We start from the raw sequence: 27,338 nt of genomic DNA, 5'->3' as shown, positions 1-27,338 counted from the left end.
AGGGGTGTCGCCGCGTCGCTCTGTCTCTCTCCCACTCGCGGGGCGTGCAGCGAGGGGTGCGAGAGAGAGGGCGCGGCACTGTCCGGATAAGCCCATTGACAACGCGGAGGCGTCCCGGTGATAGCGACAGAAAATAAACAAACGATACACGACAGGTGCCCCGCATGGGCCGCATGCCGCAGCAATGCCGTGGGCGGCCGTCCAGCGAGAGCAACAAGGACAGACGGCGAGTTTGAAACGCAAAGCTGGAGAGGCGATCGGCATTCCGCTAGGCTGGCTGCGCAGGCTGCGCGCTGCGTGTGTGGAGTGCACGGCGGTGCGGGCCGCGGTGCAGGCCGCGGTGCGGGGGTGCGGGCCTCCTGCTGAATAATGTGAGATATTACACCGTACCGAGCATTGACCGTGGCACTCCAAGGTTATATCCTGGCCGGGCTGGGCCGGGCCGGCGGGCGGGGGCCGCGCTGTTGCCGGTAGCCGTACTGCACCGCAAGAGCAGCAGGAGCAACACCAGGAGCAAGAAGCAGGCGCCGTCAATCCAACCAAGAGTATCACTAGGCTGCGGGCACCAGCCGGTCGCACTGCACTCACACAGACACGCACTCACACACGCGCACGCGTGACGGTCACGGCACTGGGCGGCACGGCGCCGCGGCGCGATGTATGCGGAGACGCGGTGGGCGCGGCATGCGCGGAGCGTCGCGACGTCCCTCCTCGGCCTGCTCCGGCAGAGCACTGAACGCCGCGCCGCCGCGCCCCGAGGCTCGCAGCTCGCACCGCGGCACCGCGGCAGGCACGGCCAGACGGACGCCCCGGCCCGCTCCGCTCCGCCCCTCCCCGGCCATGCGGCAGGCCATGCCCCTCACGACGGAGCCACTTCGGGACGCGTCCGAGGCGTGGCGGCGTCGCCGCGGCGGCCCCGGTGGGCGGGCAGCGCGACGCAGAGGAGCGACCCTCTCGGACGCAGCCAGCCAGCCAGCCAGCCAGCCAGCAGCCAGCCACCACACGGCCGGCCGGCGCGGCGGTGGCGGGGCGTAGCGGCCCATACGGCAGGCGGAACGGAAAGGGTTACGGGGAAGGGCGGAGGCCGCGGCGGACGGACGGGCGGGCGGACAGGCAGACGGACAGACAGACGGACGGACGGACAGGAGGGCAGTGAGCCCACATGCTGTTGGATCTGCGAGGCGCTGCCCCGGTGCGTCATGGACGACGCCAGAAAAAAGGTGTAGCCTGTGGGTGTTTGAACCCGCAACCCGCGGCATTGACTTTGAGTACCTGTCCGTTCCAGAGATCCAGACAGCACCGCCACGCCGACGCACCGCCCCGTGTGGGAGGGCTGTTGTGCAAACGGGGAGCACGCCGTACTCAGTCGCAGCGTCGTCGCTACTCCAGCCGCGAGGGTCCGTCTTCTTGGACGCGCTGAGAGCGTGGAGTAGCGCCGGTGTCATTTCTTTCTTTCCGTGACGGATAGTTGGCGCGCGTTGCCGCGCTGGCGATACCCGGTAATCAGTGCGAGCTCGCCTCGTGTTGTGCAAGTTACCCTCGGCAATTATCCAACCCGGCACGGCCGGCACCCGTACCGGTCCGTCCTGGTCCGTCCTCGCGGCGTTCGCGGCCCAGCTGGGGTCCGGGATGAGTCCGGGGCCAGCGTCGCTCCGTCTCGCTCGCGGTCCTGCGGCGCCCCGGCACGCGAGCGAGAGAGACAGAGCGACGGCCGCGCCACGGGCCGGGCCCCGGAGCGCTCCGGGCGCCGCGTCTTCCGAGTGCCGAGAAGTGCGCGTGCGCGAAAGATGATAAATGAGATTATGATGTGTGATTCGGAAGATGCGGCCCTCTCGCGTGCAGCGCCGTGCAGCGCCGCGAGGAAGGGAAGGGGAGTCTCCTATCAACCGTGCAGCCCAGGCCAGCCCGGCCGTCACAGGTCAACTCTATCTTGTGTTTCCTCTTCCTCCTGAGGCTCATTCCGAAGAGTGCCGTCTCTCTCGCACCGCCACGGGCCGCTCCACGAGTGCGAGAGAGACGGCGACGGATGCACTGTCCGGAATCAGCCTCCTGGTCCTGCAGGCCCTTCACCGTGGAGACAAAGACGTCAGTCGGAGCGCTGCTGCTGGAGTCCTTTTCCGAACCGCCTTCGCTCTCTGTCTCTCTCGCACCCCTGCCGCGCGGCCCGGATGGGGGCGAGAGAGACAGAGCGACGAGCCGGCTGGCGCTGTCCGGCTGTCCGCTCCCAAAGACGCCGTTCAATCACTAAGCTACCCTCTCGATCCTATCAGAAGATGGATACGGCGCCGCTGTGCTGCAGCGCTGCTGCGTCACCCGTCGCGCCGCCAACAAGAGCGGGGTCCTCCAGGAGTGGAGAGTCATACCGGCGGCGTGCTGGCGCGGCGCTGTAGGCTGACTCCGAGAGTCGTCTTCGTCGCTGTCTCTTTCGCACCTAAACCGAACGCCCCATGAGTGCGAGAGACACAGAGCGACGAAAACTACTCTCGGAATCAGTCTGCTGGCGCGGTGCTGGCGCGGTGCTGGCGCGGTGCTAGCACAGCGCAGGCGCAGTGTTCCACTTCATTGAGACGACTGGCACACCAGGCAGCAGCAGGCAGATGCAGGGGTGTCATCAGGTGGCGCTTAATTGCGGCGTGTTTCTGTGCCAGTAGGCTGACGCGAACCGCCGTCTCTCTCGCACGCACGGCGCGCCCCGTGCGGGCCCGTGAGGGTGCGAGAGAGACAGAGCAGCGAAATGCCCGTACAGCCGGCAGAAGCGTGTCACGGCCCGCTAGGATAAGATAGGCGCGGCCTCGATTCGGCGCCGAAAAGGCCGAAAACCGAGCGGCGGAGCGACGTGACGCACCAAGAAGGCGAAAACGACTGCGCTGCCTCAAGTCCCTCAAGTCCGTCATGTTGACCGCCATGCTCGCGTTCGTCAGCCTGCTGGTGGGCGTGCACTCGTGTGCCGCGTCCCTACCCTTGCGTCGCGCCGCGCGCCGTGACGCCGTGGCGTCCGAGGCGGCGGAATGCTCCACATCGCCGCCGACGACGCAGCCCGCCGCAGCGCCGCGACGCACTTACAACTGTGACCTTACTTTACTTGTTCAGCGCGGCCTCAACCGCCTTCTCGCCGGGCGTGGCGGCGAGGCGGCGTGGTTCAGCGCGCGGACGTGAGGCGGGTGTGACGCCAACGTGACGACGCCGCGGGAAAAATAAAAGTCGAACCGGACAGGGAATCGAACTTGGGTTCTGCTCCGCCACCCACTCACTCAGCGACTCCTGATTTGCTGGACAACTCCGCGACACCTCTGAGTGCGCGCTCGCGCCTCGCGCCCGGCCGTCGGAGACGCGCACGGACCCTTCACCGAGGCCATGACAGAGCTCTGAGAGGCCTTCCAGGATAATGGTGAGGCGGGCGGGGCTCTGGCGGGGCTGGCGGGGCTGGCGGGGCCCTCCACCTGCGCTGAGCTCCCCGACAGCCAGACCCTCCCAGCCAGCGCCGCCAGTCGGCATGTGATTTAATTTATGAATAAGGCGACGGGGCCCTAGCGGCGCGGCGGCGGCGTGGCGGCGGCGTGGCGCGTCCAGCACGAAAAAACGAGTAGTACTTGGCGAGCATTGTGGCCACCTCCAGACACTGTGCGGCACTCACTCGGCCTAGGCTGACCCTGGACAAAGTCAGACGCAGTTACCGCGTTTATGGCGCCTATGACACGTTTGGCATTTATGCACTGTACACCACGACAAGCCCTGCGCGCCCTGCGCGTACCGGCCGCGCGTTTTCTGCAATCGTTGAATTGTCCCGGCGGTGTGGCCGTCGCTGCGGGCCCTGCGGACCTACGGACGGCCCCTGGTCCCTGCGGTGCGGCTAGACGCTGCATTGCCGATCCGTCCGTCCGTTGTTGCAAACCATAATCAGTGGGAGATGAGAAAGCGCACCTCTTGCATCGCGGGTCGCCGCGCCCCGCCACGCCCCGCCACGCCCCGCCACGCCCCGCCCCGCCACGCCACGCCACGCCGCGCTTCTTCGACCCCAGTTCACTGCACCATACCGTGGCCACGATCAACACCCTGCAATGATACATTCCTGCGCTCATCGCGGAGTGCCGAGTGGCGTTCCGAACGTATCATTCGAGCCCTTGCCTGTGGCACGCCTTTTGGCACGCCTTTTGGCGCGCCTGTGGCACGCCGGCCGAGTCGGTGTGTTTTTTGTTCCTGTCTGCTCGGAAGAACGAACGTTTTAACGCCCAAACGACCCCGCGGTCACTGCCGTCACTACTTCGTGCGCGAGAGACTCCCGAACCTTGCACGTGGAGTATCGACGGCGTCGTCTCGTTTTCTGGCGGTCGACGGCGACCTTAACGCACGACGCCTTCCGTCCGTCCACGGCCACCGTGAAGAACATTTCCAGGGAAACAGCTTTGGCCAGGGCTTTGGCCAACCCGCTAGCAGCGTTGCCGTGTGCCCAGCAGTGCAGTGCAGTGCAACGGATGGCTCAACAGATAGTTTGCGGTTCAACATGCAGGGCCCTGCCGTGGCCCTGCTGTCCCTGTGACCTGGTCCACAAAGAACGCCTTCAATGGGACGGCCCCTCTCTATCGCACCGACAGAACGATTGCGTACGCGAACCTGTGAAGAGGCTCCGAAATGAATAGAAGAAAGGCTGTGGGGCATTGAGTTTCTCAGATCCGACTTCACTTGTAGCAGTGCAGTGTCGGTTGCATGGTGGTCCCAGGAAATGATCGGCGTCACGACCGGTCACGACTAGGTTGCCTATCTGCGCCCGTCGGCCGCGACACGTGGCCGTCCATCCCGAATTGGACAAATCGTGCATGCGCGCGCCACTAGAAGTATTCCCCCCACCCTGCCTGGCTACCGACAGTGTGGCGTTTCGGCGTGGCCGCGTGGGTAGAGGCGCGCAACGTCAAACCGTAGGCGTGCGTTCGAATCCAATCTGCGCCAGCAAAGTTTTCCAGCGGGTACAACGTTGTTAGTTTGAAATCCAAACCCGCCGCTCTCAACGCAATCGAACATGGAACACCGAGGCCGCGGGCGCAGCACCCTTGGCAACGCCGTCGACCGGCAACCTTGAGGAGAGACGTTCAAATACCCACATTCTGTTAACACGTGCAAATCATGTTTTCCCAAGATGGTTCCGCGAAAATGCATTTAGACAGTCCGGAATTCCCCGCAAGTTTCGAGGAGTGCCCCTAGTAATTTTTCAGCGCACTCCGCCTTAAGACTAGAAATCAATTTTCATTATGGCGCCCGCGCGTGACAAATCTCTGCCGATTTTTCCCGCGCCTTTTTTTTCTCCTTTTTTCTTCTTTTTCCGAATTTAATTCCGTGGCTACCGCTGGTGCCTGCACTGCCGGACAGCCGGCCGGGCGGCCATACATCACTGCGGGTACGTGACTTCTCCCACCTGCAAACCGGCACGGCCTGCACGGCCTGCACGGCCTGCACACCGAGACGGCGGCCGGGGCGGCGACCATCGACGACCATAAAACTGCAGCACCGGCGGCGAGGCGCGCAAGGCCTTGGGCGTCCTGGTCCGCGTCGCGCCGCGTCGCACCCGGACCGCCCCACCGGCACCGCCCGCACCGCCAGCACCGCCGTGGCGCGCCGCAAAGCCGAGCGGAAACAATCACGCGATATGTTTGGGCTGTAAAGAGTGCGTGGCGATGTAACCAAGGTGGAGGGGCGGAGGGCGCTCACTCCCACGCCGACGGGGGCGATTGGCGACCGAGGGGCACCAACGGGGGCGGGGAAGCGGCAATGGACAAAGCACTCCCTAACCAAACCTCCAGAGTAGATCGAAGCGGTCGGAGATTTCGCCAGCCGATGTCAAATCGGGAAGACGAACTTGTGGCACTCGTGGTCGAAGCCCTCCCACAGACTCCACTCTTTCGTGGCCCAGCTCAATAACTTTCCGACAGTCTCATTCTGGCTGATTATTCGGGCAACTGCGCGAAATTTCCAAGCAAATTTATGGAATACATTGCCACCGCGAGACTGCCTGTTGCGCTTTTCACCCGCCGTCTGCGGACCGAGCTCGTCGTCCTCGGCCGAAAAAAAAGAAAAGAGAAAAAAGTCCGCATTGTACATTCACATTGCCTGTAAATACGCCTTCCTTTCCCCCAAATTGTGCGCGCGCTTTTCGAAAGCGATTTCAATTTCGCGCGCATTCCGATGCCCAACACGGCGCGCATGCAAAAACAAGCGAACAAGTTGGGCCGAGCTGCTGGAGCCTTGCTGGAGCCTTGTGCCGGAGCGGCCAAGTAAATCGAAAGGGCGGACTGCGGCGGCGACTTCTTAACTTTCGGGAAAGTGCCGCGACATTATTGTGTCCACGTTATAAATGTTCTCCTCCACCTCGGGCGGCTGGAGTCTGCCGGGTGGAAGGCGGCTGGGCCTGCCGGGGGCCCTGCAATGTCCAGTGCATGTAAGCAGCCCCGGCCGCGCGCTCCGGGAGCGCTCCAGGATGCGATAAGCCGGAATCACGCCGTTTCGGGATAATTTGCTGCAATAGGCCGAACAAAAAGGGTTCTGCCTGAAGTGGCGGTTGCTGGAGGCACGCTGGAGGGGGAGGCGTGGTCCGGAAGTGCCACCGCCGCTTCGTCACCACCAATATTGTCTTTGGCTGGCGGTGACGTGGACGATTCGGCTCCGGTCCGACTCCACTCGGAAGACAAGAGGGGTTCACAAAGCTGGATGAAACAGGGGTGGTCGTCTCCATTTTCGTCGGCTAGCTTATCGGCAGGGAAGCTGCTCCAGGAAATCCAGGAAGGGAAGCTGGGAGCGGAGAGGAGAGGTCACAGACCCTCACCTGTGCCTTACAGCGGGCAGGCCGGGCCTGTAGGCCGGGCCCCACAAAGGAGGGACACTCTGTAAATAAAGGTGAGGTGTAAAACCACTCTGCGTGAGATAGGTCGGAAAAACACTTGTCATGCTAATGGGCGTGGACGGAGCGCGTGGATCCCGAAGGACCCAAAGGACCCCGAAAGGGCCCGAAAGGCACCAAAGGCCCCGAAAGGAAAGGAGTAATAAAAGGAACAACGCCAGCACCAACGCGCCACGTCAAATTCACTTTTTAAAGCTCTCCACGGGGGTGTCCGTCCCTATGGAGCCAGCCGCCCAGATGCCTCTCATGACCACTCGGCCGCAGAGGTCATACCTACCCTAAGTCCCCTATTTGTCATACCTCAATTTTCAAAAGAGCCGAAAATTCGACACCTAAGTTCCACGGTTTCCGATTTGTCAACTTCGTTATTGTCTCAAAAATAATTGCCCAAAGGAAATGTGCCAACGCACTAAAAATCTTGAAATTGATTTGCTGTTTTTCTCGTCGCTTCATTGTCCCCGTGACGTCGGCGATCGGGGAAGCTCTTGCCATGCAGAACGCATTGTGGTAATCAAGGCGCTCTCGGCTTTCGTCGTATTTGCCTTTCAAGGCGCCAAGCATTCAAACCGTGCGCCGCCGCCCCCGGCCGCCCCGCTGCTCCCATTCATATTTCAAAGAAATGAGCGTCCGGCGCGAGGCCCGACGCGAGGCTAGTCTCATCCTACTCACGCGGCCGGTTCGTTTGAGCGCATAATACGGGCTATGCGAGGAGTGCATGCGGGTCGGTCGGGCCCGTGCCAAGCCACACACACACGCACACATACACACATACACACACACACACACATATATATATATATATATACGCACACCGCACACACACATACGCACATACCCGCACACACACACACACTTACACACACAAAAACGCACGCACGCTTGCGGAGATCCCAATATTATTATCATTGCCCCCGTTTGAAACGTATCGCTTCTCGATATGAGTCTCGTTCGTTGCGGAGCATCTTGTGCAAACACCATCCATCAGTGGGACAAAAAGCGCAGCCATGGAACTGGATACACCGCCGAGCCCGGCGCCGGGACTCTCCCCCTTCCTTCCCTCACACATACACACACACACACACTAACGCACACACACACAAACGTGGGTAAAGCACACTTGGGCATGCGGTCGGGGGCAAAGGGTCATCCTAGGACATCCCTCGGCTTTTAATAATTGCCGAATCTCGGTGGGCAGGCCCCGGCAAGCCCATTGATTTGTTTGTTTAGACACACCGAGCGTTTGGGCTTCGGTTGGTGCACTGTGAGACTGGCCGGCAGCGCGGACTGCACCGGCCTGGAGGAATCGACTTGGGAATCGATAGCCAGTCTAACGGGCCTTCCATGTCCGAGGACTCGAAATCATCAAACGCTATCACGAACTTGTTTAAGTGTCTCGGAATAGTACTTTACTTCAGTGACTTGTTTTTCCACGCTCCCTACACTCTTTCGTGTTTTGGCTTTTTGAATATACTCACGAGTATGAATACTGCATTGCAGTCATTGCCTATGAAAGGCCGCGCCGGTAGCAGTACCGAGCCCCTGGCTCGAACGGGACCGGACAAATGGATCGGCAGTGCGACAAGTTTCTCCTCCTCACAATAATGTTTCTTGGCTTTTCACTGGGCGAGGTCTTAACGCCGAGACGGTCAAGCGGTCAAGACTGCAGGAGCATCCCGCACCCAGTGACCGTGCCGCCGTCGGGCCGCCGCCGTGCCGCCAGCTACAGTGTACAGGCCGCGGCTCCCCGCGGGGTCGCCCGAAAGCGGTCTGACCACACCATTATTTGGATCCGGCTGCTAAATTTCAGCTTTGCGAAAAAGTCATTGGCGCCGCCGCGGCGGCGGTACTTGTGGGCAGGGCGGCGGCTGCTTTGCACTTCTGCTAAAAAGAAGTTATCGAGAAAATAATTTTGAGGCGATTTGACGGGCTGGCGTCTTGAACCTCTTCGTTCGCGCCCCATGTTTGTCTGGCTCAGGGAGCATCTGCTGCGTCGGGTTGGTCGGCCGGGCAGCTGTCCAAGGGGTTGATATGATCGGGCGTCGGCTCCCTCCCCTCGGATCCCCCCCCCTCCTCCCCCGCGGAGCTCTAATGAAAGCCCTGGCTGTGAAAACAAGCCCAGAAACTCATTGTCCTTCCCCAATCAATAATAGTAACGCGTGCTGTATGATGCTAGTCTCCCCAGAAGCCGCGACCGCACCCCGCCTCCTATTTCCGTCTGTTTACTTCGGTTTTCTTCCCACCACACCTACCACACCACGAAAAGAAAACCGGAGACGGGGTAAGTACGCTGCACGCGCTCGTGCTTTGGACCAAGTCAGAACGAAATAGCTCGGTTGCCGATTCGTCCTTCCGAATGGATTTTTGAACTGTCTCGTTTTGGCCGCGCGGGACGGCCCGAAAAGTTTCTCACGGGCCGCACACTCGTTTTTCCCAGTGTACTCCGTCCCTCCCTTATCTCGTCACGCGATAAATGAGCAGGGATAATAATGGAATTGGTCACACCACTTGAACGGGAGGGTGGGGCGTGGCACGTGGTTCATCAGGGCCCATCACCGCCCAGCCACCAGCCAGCCAGCCACCCCAGCGAGTTCCCACCGAGTGCACAAATGTCACGTAACAGCCGCGGTTCCGGAGTGCTTCGACAAGGCCCTCAGTTAGGATGGCCCATTGGGGCAGCTTCAGCATGACGTGATTCCGATTTTCGCTTCACTCGTCGTTCAAAACCGACACGCCGCATGCGAAACCAACCGGTGGCCAGGCGGCGGCGGCGGCGGCTCGGCGAGTTACGAGGCCGTTAAAGGAACCGCCTGGTTCCTCCCGACGACCCCCCGGTCCCGGGTTCGACTCCCGACGGTAGCGACCGCACTCTCCCTTTTATTCATTGGCCGCGCGCTCTTACCGGACGTTCATTACCGATTGCTGTTTTTGAAGACAGACGCGGTGCAACGTAAACATGTTGATCCCCCCTTCGGGACCCCGAGGGAACGCAATGTGTGATGAGCGACGCAGGGGGTGGCATGTAGCAGGCACAGTCCGACCGCGCACCGCGCGTGCGGAGGGTGGGGCGGGTGGGGTGGGGAGCGACTGTGAGAACGCATCCAGGTACAATGCGCTTGTGTGCATAGGATGTGCATGTGTGTGTGTGCGTGTGTGTGTTTGCAGAGAGGCGATTGGACACGGAAGGGGTCAGGGATAGAGAAAGATAGTGAATTAGGACAGGGTGCGAGGGAAGGGGAAAGAGAGGGAAGGACCAAGGTGGGCTAGGGGAGAAGATAAAATGAAGGAAGAGGCGGCACGTGTTCGCCTGAGCGATGCCGCCCCGCTTGCTCATTACCCACGATTCTGTTCGATTTCACGACTAGTCAACGATATTGAAGAATCGGCTTTCCTCTTTTTTTTCCCCCTTCTCTGATACGAAACGGTTGTAGTTTGACATGACGGCACCACTCCCAGACACAATGCCAATGCTATGCAGAGGTGAGTCAGCCTCGGCCGTGGTAGCCCCGTCTCGCTCCCACCAGGGGCGTCCATAGGGCGCTAGGGTCTGCGTCACACACACACACACACACACACACACACACACACACACACACACACACACACAGTCACACCGTGCCACACCCCACATTAATCACCCCGATCGACTCCAGAGGTAGCTGCTCGAGCCCTGGCGGCCCGATAGCCCGGAGAACAAATACCATTTAATGTGTCGACGCGACAAAAAGGAAGTGCGCTACGACGCCGCGACAAACGGGAAATAAAAAAAAGAGGGAAAAAATGTCCCGTAATTTTTGACTGTCGGGCAACGTGTTCTCTGTGCGCCGTAGCGGCCGTAGTCAAGAGCACGACACTGCTCGCACAAAACTCGGTCTTTCCAAAAGCAAAAGTGACTCCGCGCTCCCGAAAGGCGTAAGACACACCCGGGAGCCAGAGAAAGGCACCCCTCCCCTCTTCCCAACTCAACCGCCGACGACAGCGCAAAGACGCGCGGAAAGTAAAAGTTTACGAGGAAACGAACCTCGAGAAACAACAAAGTGTTTTGCACAAGAATGAAGGAAACGATAAGATTAGGCGCAAAGTGGGGCGGTAATGCTCGTGTGCGTGTTGCGGGTCACGGGGCCGGGTGACACAACGTGAAGCAAAGCCAGCAAAGCCCGCCACGTAACGTTTTTATCAATTTTAGGAGCCCTTTGGCTGCTTTTGCTGCCTTCCAGCAGCGAGCAAGCAGCAGCAAGCAGCCCGCCCTCGCGGATGGCCATCCATCAGACTCGTCAGACGGGACCACACACACACACACACACACACACACACACGCACACAGCCCGTGCTTCACGGCGGGTGGCTGTACACGGGGAAGGGGCTCGGCCGTGCGACACCAGAAGGCAATCGCCGGCCGCATAAAACGGAATTATAGACTGGGAGTTGTGAGGCCAGGAAAAGAACAGGAAAAAAAAACAGTGGCTGCTGGGTGGGATCGAACCCCGAACCTCGGGTGCCGCAGGCCGATGCGCGAGAGCGCTCGGCCACGAGCAACGCAGCACTGTAAATGAGCCGAGCGTTGCGCTGGTGGCTTCTTGTTTCTTGACCTGTACTGCAGTGAACGCCGGTGCGCCGCATTTGTTATGTCTGGCTCTCTTCTTTTTGGTTTCTTTGGCATCGCGCAGCGAGAGCCAAGCCAGCGCCGCCTGGGTGGACGTGACACCCCCGCCTTTATTCGGGGACCGTCCATAACTAAAATTTGACCCGAAAAAGAATAAATAAGAAAAGCTCTTGGCCGTCTATGTGCCCGTAAGAAGGAGAGAGAGGGAGAGACTACAGATGGCCGCGAACCACATGTTTCATTTCGCTGAATCCGTCGGCAACAACAACAACAGCAAATAGGATGCAATGATCTGCGGAGCCATTTGCATTACCTGCATTATCCATGCAAATCATCGCCAATAACCCGTGCGCCACGCTGCGGGTTGTTATTGTTGTTGTTTTTTGTTGTTGTTGAACCGAGACAGAGAACACCCCCGCCCCCCTGCTGAAGGTGAAGGTCTGGAACACACTCCGATTGTACTTGGGCTGGGCGTGGCGCGGCGTGGCGCGGCGTGGCGGGGTTCCGGCGAGGGAGCGGGGAGTGAGATTATGCAAGAAATATTGCTCGCATGACCGCCACGACCGCCCCGTCGCCCCGTTCGGCTTCGGCTCTCACTCGAGGTGGGGCTGATTGAATACTGAAAGGGCCTGTCCATCCGGCACGGCCCGGCAGCCTAGGGAATCTCGAGCTACGCCGGACCTTGCCGCCGCGGCGCATTTTCCCCGAGTGATTTCCAAACATTAACGATCCGAATCTTGTCGGATGTGTTGGGAGCAATGATGGCAGCCATAACGAAGAGGCGAGGACGACCGAGCATCGCGCGGCATCGCGATAGAGCGCCGATGGTTGCGCGGCGCGCCGCCGGGCCGCCGGGGCGCATCGGACCTCTCCGGCACGGCGAGGCCATCGCCTAAATCAACGCCAAATCAAAGCAGGCGGAAGGCTCCACGCCTACAAAGGGGCTGTGTCTGGGCCAGCTTCGCGTGGCCGTGCTGAGGCAGGGCGTCGTCAAAGGCCCAGAGGGGGCTCGAGCAACCCCAGCGTGGCAGCACTGCCGCCACCCAGTCACCCAGTCCACCCAGTCCGATCTGCAGGCCGCACGTAACGCCGGACGGCTGGACGACTCGGCAGTGATCCTGGCCGCTTGATAGTCTCGATAGTGGCGCCGTTTCCCCGAGCGGCGCGGTGGCTTCCGGCCAAAACGGCAATGGGGTTGGCCTGCCCGCCTGCCCGCTCCGCTTAGCCGCCGGCCACGCAGCGCGCAGCGCTTTCCAGATCATCGCTATCACTTACGTAAACAAGTAGTTCCCTTACTCACCTTCTCGCCGGCCTTCTTGAGCTGCGCGGTGACGGCGCGCGTGCGGTAGCGCCTCTCGCCGGGCGTTGTCGACGGCGTCCTGGCCGCGGCATGCCCCGCGGGTGGCCGTCGGGGCCTCCTCTCCGCGCTGGCCGGCCGCGACCTCGGCCGGGGGCTGCAGGTCCTGGGTCGGACCAGCGTCAGCGTCCTCGCCGTCCTCGAGGACGCCGTCGTCGCGCCGCCCACTTCCCTGGTGGTGTCCAAGCCTGCCCGCGGCCGCGGCACCATGGGGCTGGCTCCCCGCCGCCTCGCCGGCCTCGGCGCGCGGACGGCCCCGTTGGTCGTCGTCGTCGCCCTGCTGGGGCTGCTGGAGGCCCGCTTGGCCCAGGGGCTCGCCGCGCGGCGCGCTGTCCGCGGGCTGCCCGTCCTGGCCCTGGCCGCCCTCATCTCCGCCGTGCGGGTGCTGTGCACTTTGGGCTGGCGGCCCTGGCGGCGCTCGGGCCTGACGGGGGGCGCCGCGGGAGGCTCTCCTCCAGGAGGTCCAGGAGGGCCTGCCACAGGTGCCGGGGGAGGGGGACTCCGCGGGCGCGGCCGCCTCGACGTGGTGCTCTGCTGCACGGGGACGTGCTGGCACTGCTGGCACTGCTGGCAGTCGGTGCAGCACACGGCGTCCTGGTACCGGCTGCAGATGGACGGGGAAGACGACGGCGAGGGTAGAGGCGGCGGGGGCGGCGGGGGCGGCGGGACGAGCGACGAACACGATGACGTGGTTGCTGCATCTTCGCCGTCGTTGTCGTCGCCTTCCAGCGTGTCGACATACCAGGCGGACCCACCCAGCGACCCTTGAGACACCTGGAGACAAAACAACGCAAGGTCAGTGTTTGGTCCCGGGTTCGAGTACCGGGCGGTGCGAGACAGCGCGAGGCGCGAACCCGTTTTATTATTTGTTCGCTGTGACGCAGTCAAGTCGCAATGTTGGCAGACATGGCAAAGGTCAACGCGTTTCCGGCCGTCGTATCACGACCGCAGCAAGAGTTGTGTCTCTGAGTCCCTCTGTCCCTGTGGCTGCTGTGGCGCACCCCAGCTCCGAATTTGAATGGAGGATCGCAGGCATTCCTCGCGAATGCTTTATCCCGCCTGTGAAAAAAAACACTGGAATTTTTGAAAAATGGTTGAAGTTTTTTTTTCTGCGATTTCCATCTGTGAGCCGTTCCCTTGTGGTACCTGGCTGGCGGCCTGGTGAAGAAGCATAAATTGGAGAGAGGTCATTGTGTCTAGCGCTGCATGCAGGCTTGCGGGCTGCAGGCAACCGGCTGGCGCGCTGCACCGCACTGCCATGGCACTGCACTGCACGCCACCGCCGAGCTGCGCTGCTGCGCTGAGCCACGGACCCCGACGGACCCACTCGGCTGATTCGCGACCGTAGTAAATCAATGCAAGCCGTTCTGCTGACACACTGCCCTTTTCGCCCCCTTCCCGTCCTTAGCACACACACACACACACACACACACACACTCACTCACACACGCGCGCGCGCCGGGCGGACAGGTCACAAATGCGATGTTTCCGGAACGTCAAGGCGGCCTGCGCGCACAGTCGTCGTCCAATCCAAAGCGACGACTGACACCTTATAAACTCACACACACACTCACACATGCACTCGGCCCAAATCGTCCGCATTTCTCCGCGGCCGAGGCGCGATCGCGGTGATTTATCCCCAGCTCGTTAACAAGGGGGCCATGGCATGGCTGCGGCACGGCTTGGCCAGGGCTTTCCCCGCCCTCAAAAGGGCCCAACTCCCAAAGGGCCCGCATGCGTGTCATCCTTCGCGCGCCCTTTCCACACATCCCGAAGCCCCCCCCCCCTTTTCCCCTCGCCGCGCTACAGGCGCCGCTTTCGCCAGGCGCCGGGCGGCTGGGCCGCGCCGCCGGCAATGATGTCGGAAGGGTTGCCAACCTCCGGGCGCTCGCTGCCGCCGGCCGCGCCGCGCGCCCCCCGCCGATCCGACGCCTTTTGCCGCAGAGTTGGCAACCGTATCGAACCCCGCGCCGCGCGTTCGAAATCCAGCAGGACGAGCACGAGCACGCTGAACAGGAACGGGCGTGCCGACGACGGGGCGGGGGCGGAGAAGGCAGAGGGGCAGCCTGTTGGTCCTCCTCGAAAAGGGAAGAAAGGGAGATGGGAAACAATTACGAGGTAGTGGCGCGTTACAAAGTGTTACGAAATGCGGGGCGCCCTGCTCTGCCCTGCTCAGTGTGTACTGTGTAATCGGCCGCATCGGAAGGCATCATCGCGTCCAAACTCATTCCGAACACGCTAGTACGCGCTACGGGCCGGCCGAGCCCGGCCGAGCCTCGAACCCGGGACGAGCTGGCCGGCCGGCGGGACGCTCCGTCGCTCTGTCTCCCTCGCACCCCTGACGCGACGCCCACCAGTGCGAGAGAGGCGGAGCGACGAAAGCCCAGGCTGCACAGCAGGTCGCTCGCTGGCCGGCCGGGCTGCACTTCAATTACCATAATTACATTAGAAAGTGATTCCCGTGTCTTTTAATTGATCAAACACTCGGCGGGCAGGCCGAGGCGGGCAGGCCGAGCCGACCGGGGCTCGCCGTGCAGATCTTGTCGTGCTAATCCGTCACTGATTACGTGGATTATCATCTCGCAGATTGGGTCAGCGGAGAGGGAAGTGCCCGACCGTCACGCCGTCGAAACAAGACCAAGACGGCGAATCGAGTGAAAAAGGGCCGCGTGCGTACCCACGTGGCCAGGGGTTTGAATTCGGATGTGCGTTAGTAGTGTGGCGCCGGCAAGTTCATCAGACCTGCCCAACAAGGTTTGGGAGCAGTAGCGCCGCGAAGTTGGCCAAAATGCAAACGCAGATGGTCTAGATGTAGGCGGGCGTCCCGTTTTTGGGACCGCGTCCAGTCTCCTCGAGCGTGCGGGTGGCGGAGAGTCCCACGATGCCCGCTCGGTGCCCATGGCGTGGCTGCGCCGCGCCGCCGCCGTAAACGCGCCCAGAGTAGTTAGTTATTCCGTAAAGAATTCCTCCTCTCGGCCGTTTGTCAAATGCGTGGAAACTCAAATCGGTTGCGTAAGACGGAGCGGATGGGGCGCTCGGTGTGGGCGAGCTGCTGCGTTTTGATGAACGCGCTTTTCACCTTTTCAAATCGATAATTGTTGGGCCACCACGGCTCATTAGGCAATCCGGCGCATTTCACGCTTGTCCGCGCGCGGCGCGCCGAGAGGCGCCCCTCTCTCTCGCACTCGCGGGGCGCGCCGTGTGGGTGCGAGGGAGACAGACGGACCGCCCGGCCAGCCGCTTGCCCGCAGGGCGGATAGGGCGGATAGGGCGGCCCTCGGAACTAGTCTGGCATGTAAACGGAGTATGGGCACCGCCAGGCCGTCGGACCGCCATGCCAGACCGCCAGGGAGCATCCGGGCTTGCACCTCCTCGCCGACACCGTACACTTAAGCGCGCTTACAATCTCAAATTCCTCGGTCCCTTGTCTCGATTCTCGATTCCAGTGACGTAACTCGCTCCGTGCATTTTAGACCCGGGGCTGCTGCTGCACGCCGCACGGGCATCGGTCGCAGCTCTGCGCTCCTCCTCGCACCGCCACACTGTTTTCGGAACTAATCAACGAGGCCGGGGAAAGGCATGAAAGGGAACGGTTCGCTTTGACAGTGCACCGCTCCGCGTGTAGCCGTGTGCCCACACTGTGCCCACACTCACACCCGCATCGGGTCCAGGCAATGGCGGGGCTTCTCCGGGCTTGGCGTCGCGGCGCAGCAGCGCAGCGCGGCTCCTAGTTTTCTGACGCCCCTCCGATTCCCACGACGCGGACCGGGCCGGGCCGGGCCGGGCAGCCCGCGCAGCCCCGGGCCGACGGACGCCCGGCCGAGCATTCTGCACTAACGACGTCCACGTCGGCCATCCGGAGACTTCACCTCCCCGAACCGCCGCACCTTGCGCTGCACAGTGAAGGCCCGAGGAGGCGGTCACAATCCCGGACGCGTTTTCAGCTCCAGAGTCACTAAATGGGACTCGAACCGAACGTGTGACCCCAACAATTGCTCTCCGAACGAAGAATCCATTGTTGGGGTAACACGCTCGTGGCACTCCATCGGCCCGCAACCCTCGGCGGCGACATCCCCTATACCGCGAAGGCCCAGCCGACCTAGCCTTGGATTCACATTCACGTTCACAAGCCACAACGAGGGCGGCGGAACAAAAGCGGGCAGGTTTCCAAAAGCAGTATATGGACGCGTTTGAGTGAAAGGCCTTCGCTGCGTGCTTTGCGCCTCGCGAGAGCGCCAAGCCAGGCCAAGCCAGGCCAGCCGGGCGAGCGGCAACCCTGTCATTACACTGACTCACGTTGAGGTTGGTCCTGGACAGCGTGTGCAGCACCTTGAAGCACTTGCTGCGAAAGCTCCGCCACACCGTGTCCGCCATGGCCGCGGACCGCGGACCACGGCCAGGCCGGTCAGGTCCGCCTTACGCTGCACAGCCTGCGCCGCCTGCGCCACATCGTCCTTGTAGTCCTTCGGGGCCTTCGCGGCCTTCCGGGCGAGGCCGGCCCTCGCGGCGTGTCCCTCCGTCCGCCATGGTGGCCCCGGTCCACCACGGGGCGAGCTTGGCCTGCACCACTTCACAACGCGGACGCCTCTCGGTCGCACTGCACTGTCACTGTCCTCCTCGGCGCCCTTCTTGTCCGGGACGAACGCAGGCACTCGCGAGCCGGCCCGGCCCGGGCAAGCAGAAGCGCGCAGGTCGGCGAAGGCTGCTCGACTACGCGGCAGAGTCCCGACCGAGTCCTGGACGCGAGGTGAGCGGGGCAGGGCGGCCAGGGCGCGGTGGGTGTGCCTTGGCGTGCCCCGGCGTGCCCTGGCCTGCCAGTTTTCCCAAGCTCACTCAACACAAAAGCCGCCCTGCCGGTGTCAAGAGTCGGTCGGCCGGGAAGCAGCGCGGCAGCGCGGCAACGTATAACCCTTCCCGTGTGTGTTTTCCTCCGTTTCCTCCACTTGTCCTCGTCGTAAAGGGCTGCTCTCCGCCCTGCCCGCCCTGCCAGAGAGTGATGCGTCCTCCGTCCCTCCGTCTCATCCTCGGCCCGCTAAAACTGCAACGGGCCTCTGCTTCCGGCTTCCGGCCGCGCCGTTATGGTCGTTTCGATGGAAGGCCGACGCACGCCCAGCGATCAATCGAAAAATTATCGACTCGCCATTCATGCGGCTCCGCGCTTCGCATATCCACCTTACGGCTGCGCGCTGCGCGGCGCTGCGCCGTTTCGGGGCTGGCCATTGTTAAAGTCTACTCGTGGCAAAGTTGTGGGCCTCCTGAATACCGCAAGAACATGACCAGCACGTCCGGGCCAGAGAGGCGCAGGCGGCCCCGCGCACTTCACAGTGGACCAAAAGACCGGTGGAGGCGGCCAACACGCCAGACGCGTTTTGAGCTCCAGAGTCGCTAAACGGGACTCGAACCGAACGTGTGACCCCACCAATGGATTCCTCGTTCGGAGAGCAATCCATTGGTGGGGTCACACGTTCGTTTCGAGTGCTGCTTAGCGACTCTAGAGCTCAAAACGCGTCCGGAGTTTCGGCCGCCTCCACCGGTCGTCTGGCCCACTGTGCACTGTTAGCGTGCGCCCCAAGTCCGGTCCGGCCGGTCTGGTCTTCCCTGGCCTGCCTCCGGGATCCTCCGGGATCCTCCGGGACCCGGCTCCGGATGCGTCCGAGTGGCCGCGATGCGCGTTCGCGCTTTTGCATACTGGACCCTTTCTTCGCTCGCTCGGCCGGCTCAACGCAACGGCGAGGTGTTGCGTCGGGTGCGTGGCAGTGGCGTGGCACACAGTGGCGTGGCACACAGTGGCGCAGCAGCGCGCTCCGCGGCGTGGGGAATGTTTACATTGTTTCCCGAAGCGCGCGCGCGCGCCTTCTTTTCCCAGAACATTTTTTACCAGCCGTCCCTCTTCCTTTCATCAAAAGGAAGCCCCACGGCCCACGAGTGATTGCGGTGCCGAGTGCAGTCCTTGCTCCGTGGCTCCGTCTCGTCACTGTCACCGTGTCACTTAGACCGCGTTGCTCGCTGATCAGTGCACCCAAAATCGACGCTCAGCCACCCAAATCCATTCATATTTTTTAAAAATATCGGAATTTTTTCTACATTTGAAGGAGTGGCGAGCTAGCTTTCCAGTCTCGAAGAAGCTTTTCATTTTGTCAGTCAGCACAAGTGGAAACTCGGCACATCGTAAAGCGCGCCTCCAACACGCTGCCGGCTCACTATTCGCAGTTCGTCTCCGCTCCGCGCAGGAAAGGACGGCACTATTCGCAGCGCTTGTTTGTGGCGCGCTTCGCTTTGCTTTGGCGGCGCGAAGTCTCGTCGCGTTTCCTCAGTCCATAACCTTTTGTGCGGACTGACAAAATGCAGAGTTTCCTCAAGACTGGGAAATTGGGGTCGAGCAGTGGCGCCGGTCCTTCGGGGGAGAAGTCATCCGCCAAGGGGCAAAAGAGGACCAACAGGCCCACGCCTTGGGTCGAAAAATAGTGAGTGCTTGAACAAAGGTTCATTCGCTCCCTTCTCTTTCCTTTATCGACTGTTATTTTCTTTAAGTTAGCATGTCACATTAATTTTGAAGCGAGATTTTATTCTGTACTCTGCTTTGAAATGGATGTGTCGAGTTCGTTAAGTATGGCGCATGTAGATTTAACCCGTTCCTTAACCTGTTGATTGTTCCACAGCCGGCCCAAGACCGTTGACGATGTTGTCGAGCAAGGTGATGTGGTTGCCGTCCTCCGGCAGTGCCTATCGGGGGCAGATTTGCCTAACTTGCTCCTCTACGGACCCCCTGGTACTGGTAAGACCAGCACCATTCTTGCTGCAGCAAGGCAGTTGTTTGGGGACATTTATCGTGACAGGTAACACACTGATTCCACTATTCAGCCTTTTATTAAGACGAGACGTTCTTGTGCTTTTCGTCTTTGCTTATGATCTGTACATGTTGCTTGCAGGATCCTTGAGCTGAACGCATCTGATGAGCGAGGCATTCAGGTCATTCGAGATAAGGTGAAATCGTTTGCACAGTTATCGGCTAGCGGAGTGCGTCCTGAGTAAGTGTAGTTTTATTTGAATTTCCTTGGTTTCTCTAGCCTATGATGATAGCTGCTTACTGAAGCTGGTGGAAGATATTTGCCTCTTGCCCTGGCTAAGATACTCCTTTCTTTTATAAGTTCCTAAAGCAAGGATTAACGGCCAGAAATTCTGAAAGGCCCTGCTTACCAGCTGTTTGGCTTGAGATTCTGTCAAAACTCTATTATCGGGGCTACATTACCTGATCCCTTTTTTCCCTTTCTTTGGTAATGCATCAATCACCCTCCAGTTCAATGATATAAGGTTGCAGCTACCCTGATATAGCTTTCTGAGGCTGTCTGAATTTATTAAATGTTCTTGACATGAAACTTCAAGTTGTGCTCATGATGATATAAAGTAAAAGGTTTGACGCTGGATGTGTCGCCATGAGTGCTGCATTCTAGTTACTGCTGCTCTTAAATTTCCTACATTGACCGTCTTTTAATGGGTCAGTGTCTCTAAAGAGCAGACAGTGTTGCCGATTTACAGGGTGTTGCTCTAGGATATCCAACAATCCCTTTTTCTAAGGCGAACAGACGGCCTGAAGCGTCTATTTCTTTTGGAATTGGTGCCTCACATGGTTTTTCTTTGACAAACTGTTGTGACAAACTAATTTTGAATATCCGATACTTCATGCACTGTAATAGTTTCTAGCTGCTGCATTCATGGAAAGGCTGCCTGTGGACTGATAACAAAATAAATCTGAAGCACAACTCGTTTAGAGCTAGATTAACTGCCTTACTGGTTGAGCAAATTCCAGTTTTTAATGCCACTGAATTTTTGCAGCGGTAAACCATGCCCAGCATTTAAGATAGTCATTCTTGATGAAGCTGATTCCATGACTCATGCTGCCCAAGCTGCCTTACGAAGAACAATGGAAAAGCAGACTAGAACAACTCGGTTTTGCTTGGTTTGTAATTATGTCAGTCGCATAATTGAACCACTTACCTCAAGGTGCACAAAATTTCGCTTCAAGCCTTTAGGTAATGTTTAATTACAACTCTTCAAAATTATATCTTTGTTTGTCCACATTTCGTTCTAATTTTTTATGTTTTATTTTTCTGAACCATTTAGGTGAAGCTAAGGTGGTTGAAAGACTCCAATTTATTTCTGAAGAGGAAAATGTCCACATTGAGAAAGATGCTCTGCATTCATTGATTGATGCTGCTGGAGGAGATTTGCGTAGAGCTATAACTTGTCTACAGTCATGTGCCCGGCTGAAGGGCAAAGACAGTTCATCACCAATCACTGGTGAAGATGTGGTGGAGGTGATGGGAATAGTTCCCAACAGGTGGCTTGATGGATTGATGAGTGTATGTGAAGAGTATGATTACTTCAAGCTTACCAAATATGTGGATGAGTTCATTATGGAAGGATATTCTGCAGGCCAGGTAAACAAAGATTAAATTCTCTTCCCATTTAAAAGAGTTTGAGCGGAATTCCATTTTTTTTCTGGTGTTTCTAATTCTATTTCTTATTTTGTAGTTACTGGAACAACTTCATCTTAAAATTGTGTTGTCTCCAACAATTGGTGACAAACAAAAAGCTATCATTTGTGAAAAGCTAGCTGTGAGTTACAAACACTTTAAAGTCCTTTCAATTGAAGCATTGTCAAAACTTTTCTTTACATTCTTTGTTTTCTTTCAGGTCTGCAGCCACAGATTACAACAAGGAGCCAGTGAATACCTTCAAATGGCAGATCTTTGCTGTACCATTATGTTGTGCTTGCGACAGTGAGTTAAGTTAACAAGTTCTTTGTGTCCCAATATTCATTTGTATTCTTTTTATATGTTTGTGTTTCTTTCATGGTGTTAAGTTTTCTCTCTTCTTTGTCCATTCTGTGATACTGAGCTGTTTTCAATTAAATAAGAGAACTACTTGCACAATTCTAAAACTATTTATTTTGGACCCTGTTAGTATGTATAAAATACTATAAAATATAAACCATGATATGTCAAGTCACATACTGAAGTTTCATTCAGGTACATATGATTCTCAAGAACAAGTTCGTTAAAAGCTGTGGTCTGTTATCAAAGTATTTTGAGTTAATAATTAAATGTTAAATAATGATCACTTAACAACATTCATGCCAAATGGTGATTTATGTAGAATATTAAAGTAAGCCTTGCCCCACTACAGTAGGACTGAACCTGTCAATTCGTTCATGACTTACTATTTTCAAAATTTTGTAGAAAAAAGCTCGAAATGAAAAATATCCTTAACTTGGACAAATGTGAAGATATTTCAAAATCCTCTTAGCTATAGCAACAGAGTAATGGTTGAGCTCATTTTGGTCCAATAACTTCTCACTAGTATTGTCATTTTTTACCCTTAATTGTCATCTTTGATATCTATACCAGCGGTTGCTAACTTACAATTACGTTGTTACTTTATGTGAGCAATCCTGGCCACTGCAGACCCACTAGTCTATAGTAAATTAAAATTATAATACTCAATTATGCAAATCATGTACCTCTTACATTCATTTTATCAAAATTGGTTGACAGTTCAAGATACATAGTGCTGCAAATACTCTCCTTTTAAAATAAAGTGAGCTGAGAATGCACCTACAGTTGCCATGATTTGACTCAGTAGAGAGACAGCTGAAGAACCATACAAATCTGTTGCAATTCCTGAAATGAGAGGTGTGCACAATCTAGACATTGCAGAAAAACTGTGTGCTGCACCGAGCAGTGATCCTCTCTCTTGAGGAGAAGCCTTTTGAACTAAAAGTTCTGTCAGTAAGGTACGCATGAGTGCTGCCCCTGATGCCAATGGAATCAACCAAAGCAGAAGACCTACAATAGACTCAGCATAGCCAATGCCTATCAGACCAGCAGCCATGGCGGTAAAGCAATGAACTATCTGGACTGCTGAGGCATGTTGTGGGGGATACTGCCATTCGTATAAATGTTGGATTTGTCCTGAAAGCAAACTAGTTGCCGAGCCTATAATAGACTGGAATGAAATAATGTATCCAACAGACTTTGGTGTCATTCCATATTTCTCTTGTAGCAGTAGAGAATAGTTACTGAAGTAAAATGACAGAGTAAATACAAGTATTAACTTAAGTATTAATAGGCTTTGATGTTTACTCCAGTTAACACTTTTGAGGTGGGTGATGACACGAAAAAATTCTTCTTGAATGCCAGCATTGCTTCTTGCTGCTCTGTTCCTTGGTTGATGTGATGCTGGCAAAGTCCGGGCAACAGCTGTTAAAAGGATATTTAAATTGAGAAGGGCCTTTTTAAATTAAAAGAATACATATTGCCAAACTAGCATCCCATACCAATATTGATCCAGAAGCATACTAGAATGATGATTGTGATGAAGGAAAATCCATGCTCATGATCAGCAATGTGTCCTCCAACAACTGGCCCCACTATGAAGCCCACACCAGAAATAGCTGCAAGTTTACCATAGGCTCCAGCTTGCTCATATGGTGGAACCTCATCAGCAATAATAGACTTGCATAAACTCTGAGTGTGCTTAAAAGACCCTGTAAAGAATAGCAAGCGCATGATAGTATTTAGATCAAGGTGCAGTCCACTGTACTCCTTATTAATGGAATATTTGCATTTACCTAATAGTAAGCGCATCAGAAGAATTAAAAACATGGAGCTGGTCTGGCCAAGCAAGAAGTAGCAGAGAGAGCATGCAGCCAAAGATAGACATAAAACAGAAACCCTTCCTCGGCGATCGCTCCAGCTTCCCTGAATAAAGGAAATAAGCAAAATAGTTCTCATGCCATGACACTATTAATGCAGGATGTCGTCACCGAAATGTCTTACCACGAGAGGGCTAGAGATCAGCTGTGCTGCCCCATACAATGACGTGCTCAAACCAATGACGAGATGAGATGCACCCAAAGACCTCAGATAAGGTGAAAGCAGTGGAATTGCCAAGCCTACAGAAAAAATGTCCTACGAAAGCAGAGAACATGTCCTGTAATTTATACTTCAGAGAGAGGTAAAACATTTTGGCACTTTCTCAGGAACCTTCATCACTAAAACAAATACAAATCATAAAAATAGATAAGCTATTCAACTGAAACAAAAGTATTCCTGAATTCAGTGAAAAGGAAAATAGTAAATATTTACTCGTGGGCGACATAACCTGGTATCTGACAGATTAGAGTGCCCATGAGTTTCCTCACCATGGCTGACATGAAGTAAACGCATTTTAAATTGAAATCTGAAAACCCTGCCATCTCATTAGAAGCTTGCGGCACGCTTCTCGTGCTTTCCGTCAGTTGTTAAAGCCTCAATATCCTGATCTAAGGCACACCGCACCCACTTCAGACGACACTCCACTCCACTCGACGGAGATTTGGCAACACCGCCTTGCGCACAGCACAGCTGCAAGCTGCATCCTGTCCCTGTCGTCGCAGTTGCGTGTTGCGGTCAAGAACTACTTGTTACAAGAAGAAAGGAGTTAGATTTTGTGAAATCTGAGGTATTTCTTATTTTCTAAGGTGCGCATGATGTCGGAGAGACGTTGGTGTGACGAGGGTCACCACCTTTCCTAGTCCTGCTTCGATTTTATTACTTTTGTTTTCACGCGTCGCTTGCACTTGCAAACCAAGGGGTTTGTTTACTTTCTTTTTGAGCACTTTCTGTGCCCCAAAGTGTAAAATATTCTGTTGAATTTATTTTAAAATAGCTTCAGTGATCTCGTATCAGACTTATGCCGCCCATTTATTTGTAGAAGTGCAGTATGTGTGACCTGTTGTGGTCCTAACCTACATAGGGACTGTTTTGTCATATTGCTTTTTGTTTGTTTTCATGGTAATCTCATGGTTGATTTTATTTGCTTTTTCTGCTTCTAGATGGGTTTCGACCTAGCAAGGTTTCAAGGCACTGTCGACGAGGAGTTGATTTGCTCCATTTGCTCTGGTGTGTTGGAGCATCCTGTTCAGGTGATTTACTTTGGCAATTATTTCAACAAGCTTGCAATCGCCAGTCTTTGTTTCAGTGTCAATTGTTTGTTTTGTTTTTCAGGCTCCCTCTTGTGAACATGCTTTCTGTTCAGCATGTATCAATGAGTGGCTGTCACGACAGCCAACATGCCCTGTAGACAGAACGCCTATAACATCAAGTGAACTACAGCCAGTTCCAAGAATTCTGAAAAACCTTCTTGCCAGGTATTTTATTTAAGTGAAATATTTCTTAAATGTGAATTTACTTGCCAGTTTACCTTATTTTAATTTTGTTTTTTTCTTTCTTCACATGAACAGACTTACCATCTCATGTGACAACGCTCATTGCGGATGTACAGAATTGATGAAACTTGAAGTATTAAGTTCACATGTAGATTTTTGTGAGCACAATCCTAAGAGACCAGTTTTGTGTGAGCTAGGGTGTGGTCTAGTGATCCCTAAAGATGATTTAAAGGTTAGTTGTGTTGTGAAGTACACAATGTCATCAGTTAGCTAAACAAGCTTCTAATAAGATATTTTTTTGTTTTAACCAGGAACACAACTGTGTCAAAGAACTGAGAGCATATGTTACAACTCAGGAAAAAAAACTGTCTGAATTCCATGATGAACTTATTGAGCAGCAAATAACATTAAGTGAAGTGAGGAGAGAACTTAGCTTCGTAAAGGTATGGAATTCCATTCTTCCAAAGTATCATCTCCATTATAGTTGTCTATTTTGGACCTCAGTGAAGATGTGTGGATTTTCAGTAAGGTCCGAAAAAGTCTGTATTTTAAACAACTGTGTAAATTTTTACTACAGGAGTTCCTGAGAGCCATGCGTTCCTCTCACCCCGCGATGCGGGCCATCGCAGAGCAGTTTGAGAAGGATGAAGTGAAGAGGTGGGCAAATACATTGACAAAAGCCCGGGTTTCTCGGTGGGGAGCTATGATAAGTACTCCGGATGATGTTCTACAGGTATGTAGCGTATTTCATGATCACTTGTCGTATGTCTTGATTTTGGTTTATGTCACCCATGATGCTTTAACTTTAATTCTTTTTCAGTCCCTGATCAAAAGATCCTTATCTGAGTCTGGGTGTCCTGTTCACATCATGGAAGAGTTAATGCGAAACTGTCATGAGCGCAAGTGGCCAGCTGGTCTTGCGTCCCTGCAGACCAGACAGAGGCAAAGAAGAGAATACGATAATTATGTGTGTCGCAGAATCCCTGGGAAGCAAGCTGTGCTTGCTCTTGCATGTGACAATCCCCATATGGCTGAGGACCTTATGACTGAACCTGGTCTTGTTATGATCTTTGCCCTTGGCATTGAATGATATTTTGAATACTGTTACCTTATGTTAAGGAAATTTGTTATTTTTATTTTTTTAAAAGTTAGTTAGGCTGTTGGAGGACCCCTCATTGTTGTGGACCATACTTCCTTCAAGATGCGTGGAACATTGACTGTTGATCTCTAAAAGTATTTTATATGATTATGTTATGTGTAGACCAAACTCCACTTCACTGGCTATCCGCATTTAATGAAATTTCCTCTAGAAGCTATTTAAGTTCCAATTTTGTACATCTTCATACTTTTTCTTGTTGTATGCAGAGTCAAAGAATGCATAGTTACATTTCGTTTAATTTCCTTTTGTAACTTTCTCAATCATGTTATGCTGATTTCTGTGATGAGGTCCTTATCTTAATTTAAACATTGTGCGGTAGTTATAATGTTGTTATAGTAGTGCAATAAAGCAAGATGGGCCAAAGTAAATTGAGTGAGTTTTACATGTGATAGATAAAATCTTTTTTAGTTGAAATTTTATAGTAAGTTTTTATCTTGCCTTGTCTTCATTTGTATATTGATTAGTTTTAGGTATCAGTTAACACAACACTGATAACTGACCATCCCAGTGTCTTGACCTTGTTCATTGTTCTATTTGTAAATTTTCTCATTAATTGTATTGACTCTGAATCATATTGACTTGATTCTCAAGTAAAGAACTCAAAAACATTTGGGTGGTTCTCTTTTTACACCCCAATCTTATCCCATTTTTCACCATTAGAACCACTTTAATTAAACATCTGGCATTGCCACTGGAACATTCAAAGCCAATATATCGAAACGCCGGGCTGTCAGTAGCTGAGTGAGCCGGCGATACACAAGCGAGGCAGGGCGGGGCGCGGCGGAGCGGGGCGTAGTGGGGCGTCCCGTCGCGACAGAGACGGCGAGAGGCGAGAGCGTCTAATTCGAACGCCGCACTGCGTGACTGCGTGGGGAATGTGGCTCCCCCTCCCAGCTCACGGTTTGTGCGTCGCGGCCATGGCGCTGCCATGGTTTCGCATCTTTTTCATTTTTCATATTTTTTTCAACCAGTAGCCGGCCTCTTGCCGAAAATGGTATTATTTCCATTTTGAAGCAGTGGCCGGCCTCACGGTGGGAAGGGTATTTGGTCCGCGTTGCTGGGCGCTGCTCTGCTCGGGGCGTGCAGGGGTGGAGCGCTGTCTCCGTCGTATACGCGCTGTCCGCGGCG

General features: G+C 55.5%; 4 protein-coding genes across 6 annotated transcripts in view; 2 read left to right on the top strand and 2 right to left on the bottom strand.

Moving 5' to 3' along the window:
* LOC117639866 overlaps positions 1 to 697 on the bottom strand; it is an 81,167-nt gene extending 80,470 nt beyond the window's left edge. The window contains exon 1 of the mRNA XM_034375811.1: positions 391 to 697. The gene's annotated coding sequence lies outside the window, so the exon portion shown is untranslated. The remainder of the gene's footprint in view (positions 1 to 390) is intronic.
* Positions 698 to 19,089: 18,392 nt separating this feature from the next.
* LOC117640107 (replication factor C subunit 4) lies at positions 19,090 to 21,776 on the top strand. Its single transcript, XM_034376361.1, has 7 exons — positions 19,090 to 19,307; positions 19,503 to 19,679; positions 19,773 to 19,871; positions 20,677 to 20,873; positions 20,965 to 21,281; positions 21,376 to 21,459; positions 21,538 to 21,776. The coding sequence occupies exons 1-7, from the start codon at positions 19,186 to 19,188 to the stop codon at positions 21,625 to 21,627; spliced, it is 1,086 nt and encodes a 361-aa protein (XP_034232252.1). The 5' UTR covers positions 19,090 to 19,185; the 3' UTR covers positions 21,628 to 21,776.
* Positions 21,772 to 24,232, bottom strand: LOC117640106 (major facilitator superfamily domain-containing protein 9-like). Its single transcript, XM_034376360.1, has 5 exons — positions 24,047 to 24,232; positions 23,682 to 23,813; positions 23,474 to 23,603; positions 23,180 to 23,389; positions 21,772 to 23,102 (listed from the first exon to the last, which is right to left on the bottom strand). The coding sequence occupies exons 1-5, from the start codon at positions 24,098 to 24,100 to the stop codon at positions 22,399 to 22,401; spliced, it is 1,230 nt and encodes a 409-aa protein (XP_034232251.1). The 5' UTR covers positions 24,101 to 24,232; the 3' UTR covers positions 21,772 to 22,398.
* LOC117640108 (E3 ubiquitin-protein ligase NRDP1) lies at positions 24,229 to 26,818 on the top strand. 3 transcript variants are annotated; one of them, XM_034376362.1, is made up of 7 exons: positions 24,229 to 24,345; positions 24,719 to 24,808; positions 24,891 to 25,033; positions 25,127 to 25,283; positions 25,363 to 25,494; positions 25,629 to 25,784; positions 25,872 to 26,818. In XM_034376362.1, the coding sequence occupies exons 2-7, from the start codon at positions 24,719 to 24,721 to the stop codon at positions 26,139 to 26,141; spliced, it is 948 nt and encodes a 315-aa protein (XP_034232253.1). In that variant the 5' UTR covers positions 24,229 to 24,345; the 3' UTR covers positions 26,142 to 26,818. The 3 variants fall into 3 exon arrangements, with proteins under 3 accessions (XP_034232253.1, XP_034232254.1, XP_034232255.1); XM_034376363.1 differs by having other exon boundaries at positions 24,241 to 24,364; XM_034376364.1 differs by lacking the exon at positions 24,229 to 24,345 and adding an exon at positions 24,454 to 24,477.
* The last annotated feature ends 520 nt before the right edge of the window (positions 26,819 to 27,338 follow it).

This window comes from Thrips palmi, unplaced genomic scaffold (genome assembly GCF_012932325.1).
Source record: "Thrips palmi isolate BJ-2018 unplaced genomic scaffold, TpBJ-2018v1 HiC_scaffold_12, whole genome shotgun sequence".
NCBI classification, from domain to species: domain Eukaryota; kingdom Metazoa; phylum Arthropoda; class Insecta; order Thysanoptera; family Thripidae; genus Thrips; species Thrips palmi.
Note: the sequence above shows the minus strand (reverse complement) of the source record. Positions and strands in the feature narration are given on the sequence as shown.